This window comes from Vigna umbellata, chromosome 7 (genome assembly GCF_029865625.1).
Source record: "Vigna umbellata cultivar VRB3 chromosome 7, Vumbellata_1.0, whole genome shotgun sequence".
NCBI lineage: Eukaryota > Viridiplantae > Streptophyta > Magnoliopsida > Fabales > Fabaceae > Vigna > Vigna umbellata.
In genome coordinates this window covers 36,936,766-36,953,489 of record NC_142171.1, presented here as the reverse complement: position 1 = coordinate 36,953,489, position 16,724 = coordinate 36,936,766, and the positions used below count along the sequence as shown (strand labels likewise).

Here is a 16,724-nt window from a genome sequence, read left to right as displayed (position 1 = left end):
TTATATGTACCTTCATATGTGACTCTAACACTACAAAAAAAATATTATTTAATGGAGGTTATTTTGTGGAGGTTATAAAAACCCTCCATAAATAAACATTATTTAAAATTATTACAATGAGTTGTCTGATTGCTAGTAATTGTAGGGGTTTTAGTTTTTCTTTTAAGAGGTTTATAACCTCCTTAATTAAAAATTTAAACTTTCCCACTTAACATCATATTTTCCAAAAAAATTCCCCCTTTTTTTTCCTTTTTCCTAAAACCTAAGCGGGAGTTTAACTTATTCACCAAATCCTTGCTCCCAACTTTCATCTGACTCTTGCTCCAAAATATCTCTTCCTATTTCCCCCCAAATCTCAATCCCTAATTTTCACTTTAGTTTCTTCCAAAGTTTAGCAACTTTCCTTCCACTCATAGCAACTCATATTTTGTTCTGTGTAGTCGTCGTCTAGGTTGAGCAAAGTGTGGTCGCCGGCCAGGTTCAGCAAACTGTGGTTGTCAAGCCAGGTGCGGAAGCCAGCTCACGGACAGGTTTAATTCTTCAACCTAGTATTTTTTTGAACCCTCTTTTTTCCCCGACATCGATGATGTACTAGAAGGTTCTTGCTTTCAATTTATAGACATTCCTTTTGATTTGAAATTGTTGTTGATAATTGTCTGGTGTGTGCTCTATTCGGTCAATGAAAGGAAAATTTTTAAAGAGTTGTTTTAAGTAGATGAATGAATCATTTTAGGGATTATTCTCTAACAAAATTTATATATTGTTTAGGGTTAATATACGTCTGAATTGGAAATTAACTATTGATCATTTGTTTGGTTGGCTAGTGACTTTGTTTTGATGTTATATGCAATGGGAAAATAAATAAGTATGTTTAGTGCTATCAAATTAATAAGTATGAACGTACCTGTGCTGATCATTCAGTTGTTCAATCTTGCCAGCCATTAAAGGTATAATTGTGATTTTAATTTTTAACAGAGTTGTTGACTGCATTTGTAAATATAGATGTTTTCTTCCTTTTGTTGTCCAACACGTCTTTCACCATCATGGACAACATGGCAGCCTGTGAGGACAATTGTCCTGTTCCCTTATCTAATTACAACTTTGATCAAACTCCCTTTACCTACAGTTCATAAAATTGGAATCTCTCTTTCTTTTATAATTGTTCCAGAGAACCATTGTTTTTTATTTATATTTATTTGCTATTTGAAAATTTTGTGCTTTAAAATTTGGAATCTCTCTTTCTTTTATTATTGTTCCAGAGAACCATTGTTTTTTACTCTATATTTATTTGCTATTTGAAAATTTTGTGCTTTCACTTGGCTTATGATTCGCTAATATAAATTGTAATGCTTGAATTCTTGTGTTGTTGTACTGTGATATAATGTGGTATGTTGTTCATTTAATTGGAGCCATATAATTTTATATTCCTGTTAGGTGCTTTAAGTATGGTGATGATTGTATTGGTTGTTGCCTGGGGGTATTGAAACTTGGTTATTGAAAAAATATAATGGAATAGTAAGGAAAAGTTGGTGTTTTAGTGCATATAAAATTAGTTCTCTTATATTGTTTTAAAAAAAAAATTAGGCATGAATAAGTCTTGGAGCAGTGGCATATTTATGTTGGTCAAAATGATTGAATACATAAGTTGTTGAATCTAACGCATGATACAATAGTTGGTGCAATGTTTATGGATTGTTTTTTAATATATAATTGGTTATTTAGTTTTTTAAGTCAAGGTATGATTCTGGAAAACTATGCATGATATAAAAGAAAAATTGACACTTAAATCTCTTTTTTTAAGTAATAAACTAACTTTTTATAACTTGAAAATCTGTATCTCTTTAATATTTTGATTATTTTGGGATATGAGTTTTTACCCTGTAAACCTATTACTCCAAAGCTTACCACTAATTACAAGTAATGTAATATAAGCTTATAGTTTCAGCTTTTCTCCTAAACCACTTTGTAGGTAGTTCACAGATACAAACGTGCTTATTAATAAGCTGGTGTTACAACTAAGCTGGGGAGGTATTGTGTTATTACTGAGTTATTGAGTTGTTCTAGTATTTGACTGTCATCAAACTTTGGAATCTCACAGTTATCAAGGTTAGTACATTTAATTTCATTTGAAAACATTTTATTTATTAATTCAATCTTTGTTTGTATATTCCATGAATAATTGTGATTTTAATTTTTAAAAGAGTTGTTGACTGCATTTGTAAATATAGATGTTTTCTTCCTTTTGTGGTCCAACATGTCTTTCACCATCATGGACTACATGGCAGCCTGTGAGGACAATTGTCCTGTTCCCTTATCTAATTACAACTTTGATCAAACTCCCTTTACCTACAGTTCATAAAATTGGAATCTCTCTTTCTTTTATAATTGTTCCAGATAACCATTGTTTTTTATTTATATTTATTTGCTATTTGAAAATTTTGTGCTTTAAAAATTGGAATCTCTCTTTCTTTTATAATTGTTCTAGAGAACCATTGTTTTTTACTGTATATTTATTTGCTATTTGAAAATTTTGTGCTTTCACTTGGCTTATGATTCGCTAATATAAATTGTAATGCTTGAATTCTTGTGTTGTTGGTATGTTGTTCATTTAATTGGAGCCATATAATTTTATATTCCTGTTAGGTGCTTTAAGTATGGTGATGATTGTATTGGTTATTGCCTGGGGGTATTGAAACTTGGTTACTGAAAAAATATATTGGAATAGTGAGGAAAAGTTGGTGTTTTAGTGCATATAAAATTAGTTCTCTTATATGGTTTTAAAAAAAATTAGGCATGAATAAGTCTTGGAGCAGTGGCATATTTATGTTGGTCAAAATGATTGAATACATAAGTTGTTGACACTTACGCATGATACTATAGTTGGTGCAATGTTTATGGATTGTTTTTTAATATATAATTGGTTATTTAGTTTTTTAAGTCAAGGTATAATTCTGGAAAACTATGCATGATATAAAAGAAAAATTGACACTTAAATCTCTTTTTTTAAGTAATAAACTAACTTTTTATAACTTGAAAATCTGTATCTCTTTAATATTTTGATTATTTTGGGATATGAGTTTTTACCCTGTAAACCTATTACTCCAAAGCTTACCACCAATTACAAGCAATGTAATATAAGCTTATAGTTTCAGCTTTTCTCCTAAACCACTTTGTAGGTAGTTCACAGATACAAACGTGCTTATTAATAAGCTGGTGTTACAACTAAGCTGGGGAGGTATTGTGTTATTACTGAGTTACTGAGTTGTTCTACTATTTGACTGCCATCAAACTTTGGAATCTCACAGTTATCAAGGTTAGTACATTTAATTTCATTTGAAAACATTTTATTTATTAATTCAATCTTTGTTTGTATATTCCATGAATATTGTTATCCTTTTGATGTGGTAGTGTATTTCATTTTGTTTAGGAATATTTTTGAATGGATAAATCTTGGATTGCTAAACCTCGAAATACAATTGAATACTCTATTGGTTTAGAAAAATTCTTAAATTTTGCTTTTGAGAATGGGGCTATTGGAGATACAATTCGATGCCCATGTCCCAAATGTGGATTTATGAAATGGCATAATAGAGTCGAAGTTCAAGAGCACTTGATCTTAAAACAATTTCCTAAAAATTATGTTATATGGAATCTTCACGGTGAGAAACAAACAAAAGATATTTCAAGAAATGAAGATGATATACAAGAGACATTTCATTCTGAAAATCCAATGGAAACAATGATAAATGAAGCATTTGGGCATTATAGGCAAGAAGGTACTAATATAGGTTCACAACATGTGGATGTAAACAATGTTCTGAATGAAAGGCCAAGGGAGAATCATAATGAATTTAATGAATTTCTCAATGATGGAAATCAGATCTTATGTGATGGGAGCAAGTACACAAAATTAGAATTTGTAATCAAGTTATATCATATCAAGGTTTTGTGTAGATTAAGTGACAAGGCAATGACTATGATCTTAGATTTGTTAAGAGATGCATTTAGTGAAGCAAAGTTGCCTCTTTCTTTTTATGAGGCTAAGAAAGTCATCAACAAACTGGGTCTTAACTATACCAAAATAGATGCATGTCCGAATGATTGTATGTTATATTTAAGAGATGATGAAAAAGATTTGGACACATGCAAACATTGTGGTACATCTAGATGGAACCCAAAGAAGAAGAAGAAAAAGCAACCTGCTAAAGTTTTACGTTACTTTCCATTGAAACCAAGATTGCAAAGATTGTTTATGTGTTCTAAGACTGCAAAGCATATGAGATGGCATTCTTTAGATAACAAGGATGGGTTTATAAGGCATCCAAGGGATGGTGAGGCATGGAAGACATTTGATTTAATGCATCCAGAATTTTCTTCTGATCCTCGAAATGTTCGCTTAGGCCTTGCTAGTGATGGTTTTAATCCTTTTGGCACTATGAGTTCTACCTATAGTATTTGGCCAGTTTTTTTAATTCCATACAACCTTCCACCCTGGATATGTATGAAGCACACTTCATTGATCCTATCCATGATCATTCCAGGCAAGCAAATGCCTGGAAATAATATCGATGTCTACTTACAACCCCTTGTGGATGAGTTACGTGAGCTATGGAGTGATGGAGTGGACACCTTTGATTCTTCACTGAATGAAACTTTTAGAATGCGAGCTGCTCTTATGTGGACAATTAGTGACTTTCCTGGCTTAGGTATTTTATCTGGTTGGAACACACACACAGGTTTAGCTTGTCCTACTTGTAACTTTGATGCAGAACCTTGTCGTCTTCCTCATAGTAGGAAGTGGTGTTTTATGGGGCATCGTCGCTTTTTAAGTAGAAACCATAGATTTCGATTGAATCGTGTTCGTTTTGATGGAAGCACTGAAGAACGGAATCCACCACTAAAATTATCAGGCTCTGACATTTTTAGGCAAGTGGAAAATATTAATGTCACATTTGGGAGAGGAATTCATTTGGATGGTAGAGGAAAAAGATATAGAGAAGAAGTTAAACAATGGAAAAAAAAAAGCATTTTCTTTGAACTTCCATATTGGGAGTCTAATTTGTTACGCCACAATTTAGATTTTATGCATATTGAAAAAAATGTATTTGACAATATTATGTATACTTTGTTGAATGAAAAGCCTAAATCCAAAGACAATCTTAATGCTAGGAAAGATTTAAAGGAAATGGGTATAAGACAAGATCTTTGGCCACATGATAATGGAAGATATCACCTTGCTTTGTTTTCACTAACTCGTGATACCAAAAAGTTGTTTCTCAAAACTTTGAAAAATGTATTAGTACCGGATGGTTACTCAAGTAACATTTCTAGATGTGTTGATGAGGTGCAACATAAAATATTAGGACTAAAAAGTCACGATTGCCATATTATTATGGAGCAATTACTACCATTGGCAATTCGTAACTTGTTACCAAACCATGTCACTGCAACCTTGGTGGAGTTTTGCTCATTCTTTAAAGTCCTTTGTACTAAAAGCTTAAATCTACAAGAACTTGAAATGCTTCAAGATCGCATTGTGGTTACACTTTGCCACTTAGAGATGTTATTTCCACCATCATTCTTCACAGTTATGGTTCATTTAACTGTCCATCTAGTAGAAGAAGCAAAGCTTGGAGGTCCTGTTCATTATCGATATATGTATCCTATAGAGAGGTAATGCTTAGTACTTTTTGTTTAAGGTATCATATATATATCCAAGTTGTTTAATGTAACTATTTGTCATTATTATAGGGAATTAGGTCATTTAAAGACATTTGTACGAAACAAGGCACAACCAGAAGGTTCTATAGCCGAGGGATACTTAGCTGAAGAGTCTCTTACCTTTTGTTCTAGATACATTGAAGATATAGAGACAAGGTTCAATAGACCTGGACGTGTTTGTGATAACCCAGATGATAATGAGCCTATTGAGTCATCTATATTCCCACAAGCTGGGAGGGCAGTAGGAGGTTCCTCGATGTTTACTTTAACTCAGATGCAAAAACTACAAGCCCATCGATATGTGCTTTTAAATTGTGCCATAGTCACACCGTTTGTTGAGTGAGTAATCTACATTAAGTGTGTGATTTGTATTTAAACAAATTCAACTATATTAGTCATCCTTTTTTATTATATTGGAATAAATTCATGTAGTGAATTTAAAGAACTAATAAAAAGAAGATCAAGAGGAAGGCGACCTTCAACCACTGAGATAGAAACTAGAGTGTTTAAAGAGTTTGTTGATTGGTTTAAACAACGGGTAGGTGATCAAATAGTACACTTTTTGTTGTTTATTATGTTATCTTTCAATTCTGACTAACATAATTTCTTTATTTAGATTATGAATCCAGAAACAGTAAATACAATGTCTATGGACTTGAAGTTTCTAGCACGAGGTCCATTGGATAATGCTAGAAGATTTACTGCATACAACATCAATGGGTTTAAATTTCGAACATTGACTCGAGATGAGGGATTGAGAACACAAAATAGTGGTGTTTTTTTAACATCTAATACATCTTGTGTTTCAAGTAGTGTTGATAGGAACTTAAGGCAAGCAGACTTACCCTATTATGGAAAGTTAGAAGATATCATTGAGCTTAATTATTATGGCCGATTCAAAGTTGTTCTTTTCAAGTGTAAGTGGGTAGATACAACACGAGAGAGAGGATATAGAAAGGATCAATGGAATTTTAATTGTGTTAACTTTGATAGACTTATTCATATTGGAGACCGTGAAGAACATGAACCTTATATTGAGGCATCTCAAGCACAAATGGTATATTATGTTGATGATGTTGTTAATAAAGGGTGGAGTGTTGTAGTGCATTTAAAGCCAAGAGATTTGTATGAAATGGGAGAAGAGGTAGAAGAAGAGGTGTATGAAAATGAGCCATATGAAGATCAACAACTTGAGAAATTTTATAGTAATGACAATGAATATGTTCAATTGGCTACAAACCATTTAGATGATGATATCCATGAGTGAAATGTATGACTTGCAAAGTTAATGATTATTTATATTCAAAGTTATTTTCAATATATGTACCACATATTTATATGACTACATCTTCTCAGTTTCAGGTTAGAAAGGAGAAGTTGGGTATTTTGAATTACAACTCTTCATCATTTGGGAAGGTAATGAATCTGCATTTTGAATATGCTAACCATGTTCTGAATTTTATTTTTCTGTATTTGTTGTGAGCTAAGGATTCATTGGAATTGTGGCTTAACTAGTTGTCTTTAAGGTTCTTATTCTGAATATGCTAACCATGTTCTTGAAGGTTACTGTTATGTAAAGATGGATATGCATGCAGCAGAAAAAGGTCACATTGGGATGATGATGTGTGTGTTTCTGTTTTTATTTGGTGTATTTATTGTGGGAATTCAGATTGATACATGTTCCCCACTTTAGCAAGTTTTTTTTACTTTATTAAGGCTGCTTCAATGTATGCAAAGTGTAGTGATAGTATTTTGTATAGCTAATTACTATATACTGTTGAACTTTAAAAGTGTCTATAGAGATTAGAATTATAATTGTAGGCAGTGATCGCAACAATTGGTGAAGTAAGACATTATAAAAGCAATTGTCATTGTCCGTTGAGAAAACTACCACTTGCCATTACATAAGATCATTCCATATTCTAATTGTTTACTTCTTGATTGTTTACTTCTCACTTGCAGCATTTTGGTATATTTTAGTCAATTTTCCTCACTTTTTTAATTTCACCAATATGTCAATGTTTCGTTGCACCAGAATTTGATATAATGATCCTCACTTATCCATCAAAGAATTCTCTAATTGTTTCACCTTTTAAGTTAATTATTTTTCATAAATATGTAGTCATGCCAAAGGTTAAGCGTTTTCGAAATCTGCAAAAATCTACACCTCAACCTCAATGTGTGGAAAATACTACAACTCAACCTTCAGGTAATTCTTCACCAACTAATCCTATAGTGTCTTCTCCAATGATTGACCAACCACCATCATCACAACATGCCGGACTTGAATCCTCATTACCCACTGAAAATACACAACAAACTGAAACATCCACGCATGTTGGATGTGAATCCTCATTACCCACTGAAAACACAGAACAAACTGAAACATCAACAAGTTGGACGTCAATCTTTATCGTATTGGACTGTTGATGCAATAGGTATATGTCATATTTATTTTTTCTGAATGCATATTTTTTTAAATTGTAGTGATGATTGACTAAGTTGTTTTATTGTTAAAGACTTAGAAGGAGTTTTCAAGAAAATTAAGGTCAAGGTCAAAGAAGTAAATAATTTACCTTCTGGGGAACGCATCATTGTGGAGTTTGATGAGATAGGCATGCCTATTGGTGAAGGACAAGGCGTGCTTGCAGGATACTGTGGTATATTGGCAACTGATGGCAATTTGTTTCCAATTAATTTTGAAAGGTGGTCTGGAAAAACAGGCATGCCTAACACATATTTTTTGGAATGCTTTAAGGAAATGTTGCAGGTATATATATCATTATGCACGTATGACTTTTATCTTTTGAAATTTTTCAATTTTTTTATAAATGTTAACACACTAACTATGTTTTCTTTTTTTCAAAAGCCTCGATTTTGTTTTAGGATTGCTGAAGCTAATGCACAACGATATTGTAAATTAACTCTTGGTAGAAAATGGGCTGCACATAGGCAGAATTTATGGAATGAGTTTTATGATCCAGCGAAAACCAAAGATCAAATCATAAGTAATGTGCCAACTGGTATAGAAAGAACTCAATGGGCTCATTTTGTTACTTATCGTCTAAAACCAGAAACACTGGTATAAATTTCATTATTTTGAATGGTGTGAATTGTTTGTGTACTTAATTTATTTTATTGGTATATTAACTTACAATTGTTTCTCTCATAGGAGATGTGTAAAAAAAATAGAGAAAATCGCAACAAGCAACTAACTCCTCATACAGGTGGTTCTAAACCTTTCTCAAGAAAAAGGCATGAGATGGTAGGGATATTAGTAAACATGACAGTTTTTACTATTTTTTAAAGTTTACTATTTATTTTAATTTCTTCTTTTTTATTTAGTTTATGGAAACTGGACAACTGCCTAGTCGTGGAAAACTATACATTGAAACTCATAAAAGAAAGGATGGATCATTTGTAAATGACGCAGCAAAAGATATAGCGGTTAGTTCTATTATAATATTATATTTTCAAATATGTTTTTTTTAATATTTAGACTTTTAATTATAAATTGTTATATGCCTATAGGAACAAATTGAAGTGGGTTTGACTCAAAGTACTACCAATGAATCAGAGGTTTCTCCTAATGATGTTGTTGGTAAAGTGTTAGGCCCAGAGCATTCTGGGAGAGTACGATGTATGGGTTTGGGAGCAGCTCCTACTAATGCATTTAGGAATACAAGACTTCGACTTTCAGATTTAAGTCTTGCTTCATCTACCACTGTCCCATCATCATCATCTTCTAATCAGTGGCAACAAAAGTATAACAATTTAGAATCAGCATTTAAAGCATACATGATAATGAAGGAAGGAAAGATTCCTGATGAATTGATCTCATTCTTTGATCGTCAACCTCAAGTAAGTTACTAAATATAGTTGAAGTATTGTGCCTAATATACTTTAATTATAAGCATTCTTTATTATTAATATTTTTGTTTTATCATTTTAGGAAGGTGGTGATGCAAATGAGCCCGAGTCTCCTTTGGATACGATAGGATCATCTGGTGCTAGCAACATTTAGGGAGTTTATGATGTCCTTTAGGATGAAACTATATTTAGCCTATGGATTTTGATTAATTATGAATTTAGTTGTAATTACGATTCAATTTAACTTACTTTTATATAGCATGGTGTTTTTGATAATTGAATGTTTTAATGATATATAATTCAAGACTTTGGTAAAAGAAGTTTGTCATGCTTGTTTGTCTTTATTATAGTATTTGAATTTTGTTACAAATAAATATTGTTGACAAAACTATAAGCATCTTAATGGTGATATATGTAATATAAGCAAAATAAAGTTGTAAACTCACAACCTAAATAGTACAAATGAGGCGACTTAAAACATGTAAATTATAATTGTCAAATTGAATATGGTATTAATCCAAAAAGGTTTGAGAAAAACGAGGTTGATCTTTACAGTAAAATAGTTGAAAATAAAAGAGGTTTCAAACCTCTACAAAATAATAGTCAGTAATAGAAGAGGTTAAAACCCTCAACAAAAAGACCTCTGCAATATAAAATGGATACCAGAGGTCATTGAAAACCCCCGCAAATTAATAGCGACGACTCTAATTGCGGGGGTTTGAAAAACCCCTGGAAATTAATTTGTGGAGGGTAAAAACCTCCGCAAAATGGAAAATAAACCTCCACTAAATAACCGTTTTTTTGTAGTGTAAGAACTTCCCACATTTCCTGCGCTATCTTACACACAGAAATTTTGTAGAATTCATCAAGCACCACAGTAGAAGATATAATGTTTCGAGACTTAATATTAAATTGGGATCTTCTATTTTCCTCATTAGTCCAATTAAAATAAGGTTTTTCTACTTCAACACCATCAACAAGATATAATTGTGTAGCGATCAATAAACAAGATATAATGGTCAGTTTTAAAATTTGATTTTCTTAGAGAACTTTTATCAAATAGTTGGTGTGCTAAAAGTTTAAAGAGTGCAGGGTTTAAGAAAATCAACACAGAAATTTTATCTTGTTTCGAATCAAAAGATTCTACGTCCAGTTGTTAATCACTATGATTAGTGATTAACCTTTTTCACTAAAAATATTGTTGTACAAATTTCAAGATGATGAAATGAGAAAAGAATAGAAAACACCTTCCTTCGACAAACGAATGGAAGAACCTTCCTTCAACAAATGAACAGGAAGAAAACTGCTCAGCCAACTTGAAGAGAACCGCTCTGACCTTAGACCCACTAAGCGTGAGCTTCTCCTATTCACAAGACTTAACAAGAGCACACTATCAGTTGAGAACTTTCCCAGAAAATTTTTGTATCCTCAAATGGCATTGATGTTTTCTAAAGAGTTTGGCAATGAGTATATATAGCCTAGAGGTCAGAATTTCAAACGACATTTCCCAACTACCAGTGATAATCGATTATTGTAAGTGATAATCGATTATCCTTGTCCGTTATGGGTTTTTCAAAAAGTGATAATCGATTATTTTGAGGGATAATTGATTATTTGTGAGACTTGGGCAGTACTGACTCAGACTAAATAATCGATTATTTGCACGAGCAATGGTTTTTCAAATGAGCTTGTGATAATCGATTACTCCAAATAATAGATTATCTGGGCAAACTTTCTAAAGACAGGAAAAACTTCTAAGTGTTTACAACATCAAATTTATTCCTATTACAATTGATTCTACAAAGATGCTTTTAAATAAACTACAACTAAAGTCTTCAAGTTCTTCATCTTGTAGCATCATCAAAATCATTATCTTTAGAACACCAATGCTCCTCATTGGTAACAAATTTGGCCAGCGACTCAATCCAGCAGATCAAATCAATTCCAACCAAAGCCCAAACAGAAATTCAACATACCAAGTTGTCAAGATATTACAAGCTCGTTACAAGACAAGATCTTCTAATAAAAACCTTGGTTTTGAAGTTTAACTAAACAACATGAAACGAATAAGTCTCTATATTGAAGAACTGACTCTAAGCTAGAAAAACATTAGGTAAAACAACTAGGCCAAGAAACCCTAGAAAGAAGCTAAGAAACCCTAGGAAGAAAAATAAGAAAGCAGACACCAAACCCTAGGGTAGAACATCCTAAACTAGAAAACCATTAAACCTTAGGTGAAGATAGAAAAACACTAGGCTAGAAAACCATAAGCTAGAAAGGCCTAATAAACATCATAACCTCACCAAAATAGAAGAGTAGAAAACAAAGTTTCTAAAACACCAAGGCAAAAACTCTAAGATAGAAAGAACATTATAACCAAGAAGAAAGGTATGGATGACCGTCTACGAAAAAGTCAAACATAGAAATTCATAAAAAGGTTAAACTAGGCTAAGGAACTTAGGAGAAAAGTGAGACAAAAATAAAATTCAACACTCTAGAAAATAGGAAAACAACCCAGGATGAAAACACAGGAATTAGAACTTGAATCCCCAACATAGAAAACCTACACAAGACCTAGAACATGAATCCCCAACAGAGATAACCTTAGGAAAAAACTCAGGTTCTTAGGAAATAGAAAAACATCTAGGTCAAAACACCCAGAGGTTGTGTTAAACGGTTGTTATGCCTAAAGAGAGTTAAAAGTTAAACGCTTAAAGCTTATCATACCCAAAGGGTATTTAGTTTAGCTCTTGAAAACAAACAGTGTCAAGACAATAACCTTAGCAAAACACTCTGAAAGATTATAAGCCTAAAACATCAAAGAAAACTTAAACAACTTAAACACTATTTGTCTAAAGAAGAGACACAAATCACAATAAGCTTTTACTTGCCTAAACGATATCATGAGGTAAAACAATACTTCATCCAACGATGAAGTCTTACTCAACGCTTGGTATCTTTAAGAGAAAAACTTAATTGTCAAATGCTACCTTAACAATAGGAAATAAAAAACACTTTGTTGTTTGATGAGTGCATATTTATGCCCACATTTATGCTTTAGAATTAAAACTTTTGATGAGATTCATGTGCTAAAATGATTGATTTAAAGTGAATTTGTGGCTATTGGATTTATTGGGATTGAGAATTAAAGAGATGGAAAAAGTGAGTTTTAGCGCATAAATTATTATTGGATGTTCTGATATTTATTTGTGCAACTAAAATTAAACTTCTATCCATTTAAATTGTGAAATGAAAAGTCCAAGACACAAAATGGGCCAAATAGGCAGTCTTTACCCTTGCACCTCCTAAATTTTCTTACATACACCCCTTTTTTTTCTAACAAGGCCAAACAGTTAGATTTTACCCTTGCACCCTCCTAATTCCCTATACACACCCCTCCTACCACTAACTAGTTAGATGCTCTTCCATATGTCCAAATCCTCCACTAAATTAGACTCCACCAGATCATGCCATGTGGCAATCTAAAACCCTAAGTGTTATCCAACCACATGCTACCACATAAACCCCTTCTGCCACGTCAGCTTTATCATCTCCAACCTCCAGAAACCCTAGTCACCGCATTGTTGTGAGCCTAACCCTAGTCGTCAACACCATGTCGCGCCGCCACCGTGATAACAGTTGAAAAACTGTTATTTTCATGCTTGAAATTGATACTAAAAGCAACCTTTAACACTTAGAAACTAGCTTGAAATCATGCTCTTATTCATATTTTCAAAAATAAGAGAGCTGGACAGGTTTATGCTTGATTTTAGTGTTTTTGTGCAGGTTTTAAGGTGAATTTGGTGAAAGAAGTGAAGAAGGGGAGAGATGAAATCAGAAAAGACATCAAAAAGTGCAAAAGGAGAAGCCGCAATTGCCGCTCAACGGCAGTTTACCGCTGAGCGGCACTCAGAAGCTCACGGGGGATCCGCTGAGGGGCAAAATGGTCGTTGAGGGAAAGAAACCAACTCACGCACTTACCGCTGAGCGGCACACTTATGGGCTTGGGCCTAAATTTTCTGTAATTTTAGAATAGTATATAAGCTTTAGGACGTCCTAGGGTTTGTATCTTTGGCAGAAACGAAGCAAACACTCTCTCTTCCACCCCTTTGAAGGAGGATCTGGGATGCTCAGGCTACCTCTTCACCTTTCTAGGGTTTTATCTTTCATTCTTTAATTATTATTCATCTAGTTTCACCATGAATATGGTGAACTAAACCTTGTATTGTTGTTGGGGAATCAATGTAGTCTTGTGAAACTCTCATATATGGAATTTGTGTTTAAACATCTTATTTGAGATACATGCTTTCTTTCATCATTAGTTAGGGTTTTTCTTCTTTGCTCAATGCTTGCTTTGTTTAACTCATTCAATGCATGATTATTGATTTTGTCGATACGGGAACATACGGGGAAGTCTAGATCCGGGGAATTTCTCCCAATAGTATATTGGTTGCCGTTAAGCTCCTGCGCTAAAAGAACTAATTATTAGGAATGCTAGGAATCGTATGAACTCGTAATTGGGGATAGGCCTTCTTGCAAGGTAATTTAGATAGTGACATTAACAATGATGAAAAGAATGTTGAATTCCTAAAAGTATATGAGAGTGGATAAGATGAAATTGATAACCCCAACAACATACTCATCCATATATTCCATTGAAGTGTTTGTATTTTGTTTTAGCCATTGATCACATTCATGCATACATGTTTATTTTCTATTTTGCATATTAAACTTCACTTATTTCGTTCTTAAGTCTTAAATAATCAACGAATCACATAACTAAACTAGGTCGTGAGTCCTTTGGGAGAACGATACTTGGTCTTACTGAGTTTATTACTTGAAACGATTCGGTCACACTTGCCGATTGTTCAACAAGTTTGTGGCGCCGTTTTTCGGTGTTCATAAATTTGTCATCACACTGCTAAGCCCATAGCCACCGCGAATGCGCAATAGCCACTATCGCGCCGTTCAACCTCTACTGTAAGGGCAAATTCCTACCTCGTGTCTTCACCATCATCATCCTCGTTAGAGCAAAATTCGCCGTTGCCAACTCCATGAACCCTAATCCATGCAACCAATAGCGTGTTCCTCTCCGCCAGATCGCAAGATCCAATCTCCTTTACGCTCCCAATGCAATCACCGAAATTGCCGCTCCCCACCATCAACACGCACCTGTAGAGAACCACAATGAAATCCAGAAAAATCCCAAGTCAAAGAAACCCTAAATCGCATCCAAGTTCCTTGCACAATCTAACCATGAACAACGACCACCACTCAACAACTCCACCGCGACACAGAAGTGCTCCAGCGCCACCAACAATCATCTTTCCTCCGCTGTAGAAACCCAGCGATGTCGCGTCATCAACAGCGGGAAGATCGTGTTTATCGATGTTCATCTTCCTCCTCCAACACCAACCCAAAATTGCGAGTCTCGCATAACCTTCATGGCAAAACCACGATTCAATAACCTTCTTCGTGAAGCCTTGGCATCATCTTCATTCCACCTGCATCAGGAAATAGAAACCATGGACGAACCAATTCGTAAGCAGGACGCGCTCTCTCGCGACACAGGGGCAAGCTCTCATTCCCCCAATCTGCAAAACCCTAATTTTGGGGTGGGGACGGGCTGACAAGTGGCGCGCCTTCATTGGTCGCGTCATTCTTAAGTCAAAGTTGGTCAAACAGGTCTTCTCTGGTCAAAGCTGGTCAAATAGGGGCTTTTGTGCAATTTGGGTGAATTTAGAAGGGGTTCAAATGTAGATAGAAGAAATTTCAAGGCTTATGTGCAAATTTGGAAAATTCAGAAAGGCTAAAAGAGAAAATTTTGTTATTGAATTAATTGAATTAATTGAATTTGGGAATATCAACAGAAAATATCTTCCAAATAATTTTATAATTATCTAAATCTTTTAGTTATTTGGAAAATATAAGATAAAATATTTTATCAACAGAATACTCAGAGTCCAAGCCCAATAAAGTCCTATATAAAGAGACCGAAGGGAACCAGAAATCAGAACTTATTCATCCACCACTCCTCTCACTTTTATTTTGCAATGTATTCTACCTAATTCATGGAGGATTGAGCTTCTAGGGCTATTCCACTGTAATTTCATTATGGATTCTGAGATTAAGTTGAATTAATGTATTTGTTCCTTTTGATTGTTGATTTAAGTTATTCTTCTTCTATGTTTTTCATCTCTCAATCATATTAAAGGCAATGATTTTTGCATCGTAAGGTGTTTGAATCTACATGCATATTGATCATATGAGCTCAAGGGTTTCTAGGTTTGGTTGAGAATCTACTTTGATTAAATTTAAGAACTTTCATATGATTAAACTGGTTTTTGCTATCAATTGAGAATGTACTTTGGTTGGTGTAATAATTTCAACTATATTTAATTGAGAATTTACTTCAATTAATTAGCTTTTAATTTGGTTAGGAGATTTAAGAATAGACATGATTAAACATAATAGAATTTGATTGAGAATGTACTTTGGTTGAATTCATTGTGAATAATCTAGAAAGGTCTTGCATTTGATTGAGAATCTACTTTGGTTAACTGCATGATCGACCTCAAATTAGTTAAGAATGTACTTTAATTAATTTGAAACTTGAACAATAATAAATTGAACAATGATCTATGAATAATCATGATGAATCTATCTTGGAAAAAGCAGTGGAATTAGCTTATTTCATCATAATTGTTTCTAAGTTTCCTCTTTGTTCTTCAAACACTCTTCAAACATTAATTCTATTAGCATAGTTTCTCACTTTTATTCTAGAGAATTGCATAACTTTCATAAGATTCAAATATTGAAAAGCAATTTTGTATTCGTTGGGAGACGACTCAGGGTTACTTTAACCCTATCTACTTTCTTGAATACTACTTGGCAATAATGAAGTTGCCTTGAAAAGTAGTATTAATTTGATAGCTTCAATGACGGCGTATCAAATGCTACCTTAACGGTAGGAAATCAAAAAACACTTTGTTGTTCTAAGCAAGCATTAAATGACATTAAATGTTCAATGTTCAAAAATAATAAAAGTGATAACTGATGAGTTGATTGTACATCAAAATCCAATCAAATCAATAGTAAGTAACAGGAAAGACATTTACGGAATCGCTATAAAT

The 16,724-nt window shown here is 33.5% G+C and overlaps 3 protein-coding genes and 1 long non-coding RNA gene across 4 annotated transcripts; all 4 read left to right on the top strand.

Annotated features, from left to right (window-relative positions):
* Positions 1-3,180: 3,180 nt before the first annotated feature.
* On the top strand, positions 3,181-7,614 carry LOC148195878 (uncharacterized). Its single transcript, XR_015780564.1, has 3 exons — positions 3,181-3,313; positions 7,078-7,137; positions 7,284-7,614. It is a non-coding gene; the product is annotated as an uncharacterized LOC148195878 (long non-coding RNA).
* LOC148195880 (uncharacterized) lies at positions 3,644-6,205 on the top strand. The gene is made up of 2 exons (XM_088095349.1): positions 3,644-5,673; positions 5,752-6,205. The coding sequence occupies exons 1-2, from the start codon at positions 3,731-3,733 to the stop codon at positions 6,062-6,064; spliced, it is 2,256 nt and encodes a 751-aa protein (XP_087951475.1). The 5' UTR covers positions 3,644-3,730; the 3' UTR covers positions 6,065-6,205.
* LOC148195879 (uncharacterized) lies at positions 6,206-6,988 on the top strand. The gene has a single exon (XM_088095351.1). The coding sequence runs from the start codon at positions 6,341-6,343 to the stop codon at positions 6,986-6,988; it is 648 nt and encodes a 215-aa protein (XP_087951477.1). The 5' UTR covers positions 6,206-6,340.
* Positions 7,615-7,996: 382 nt separating the features above from the next.
* LOC148195877 (uncharacterized) lies at positions 7,997-9,745 on the top strand. The gene is made up of 7 exons (XM_088095312.1): positions 7,997-8,159; positions 8,241-8,491; positions 8,591-8,803; positions 8,894-8,986; positions 9,067-9,168; positions 9,253-9,582; positions 9,674-9,745. Exons 1-7 carry the CDS (start codon positions 7,997-7,999, stop codon positions 9,743-9,745), a joined length of 1,224 nt encoding a protein of 407 aa, XP_087951438.1.
* The last annotated feature ends 6,979 nt before the right edge of the window (positions 9,746-16,724 follow it).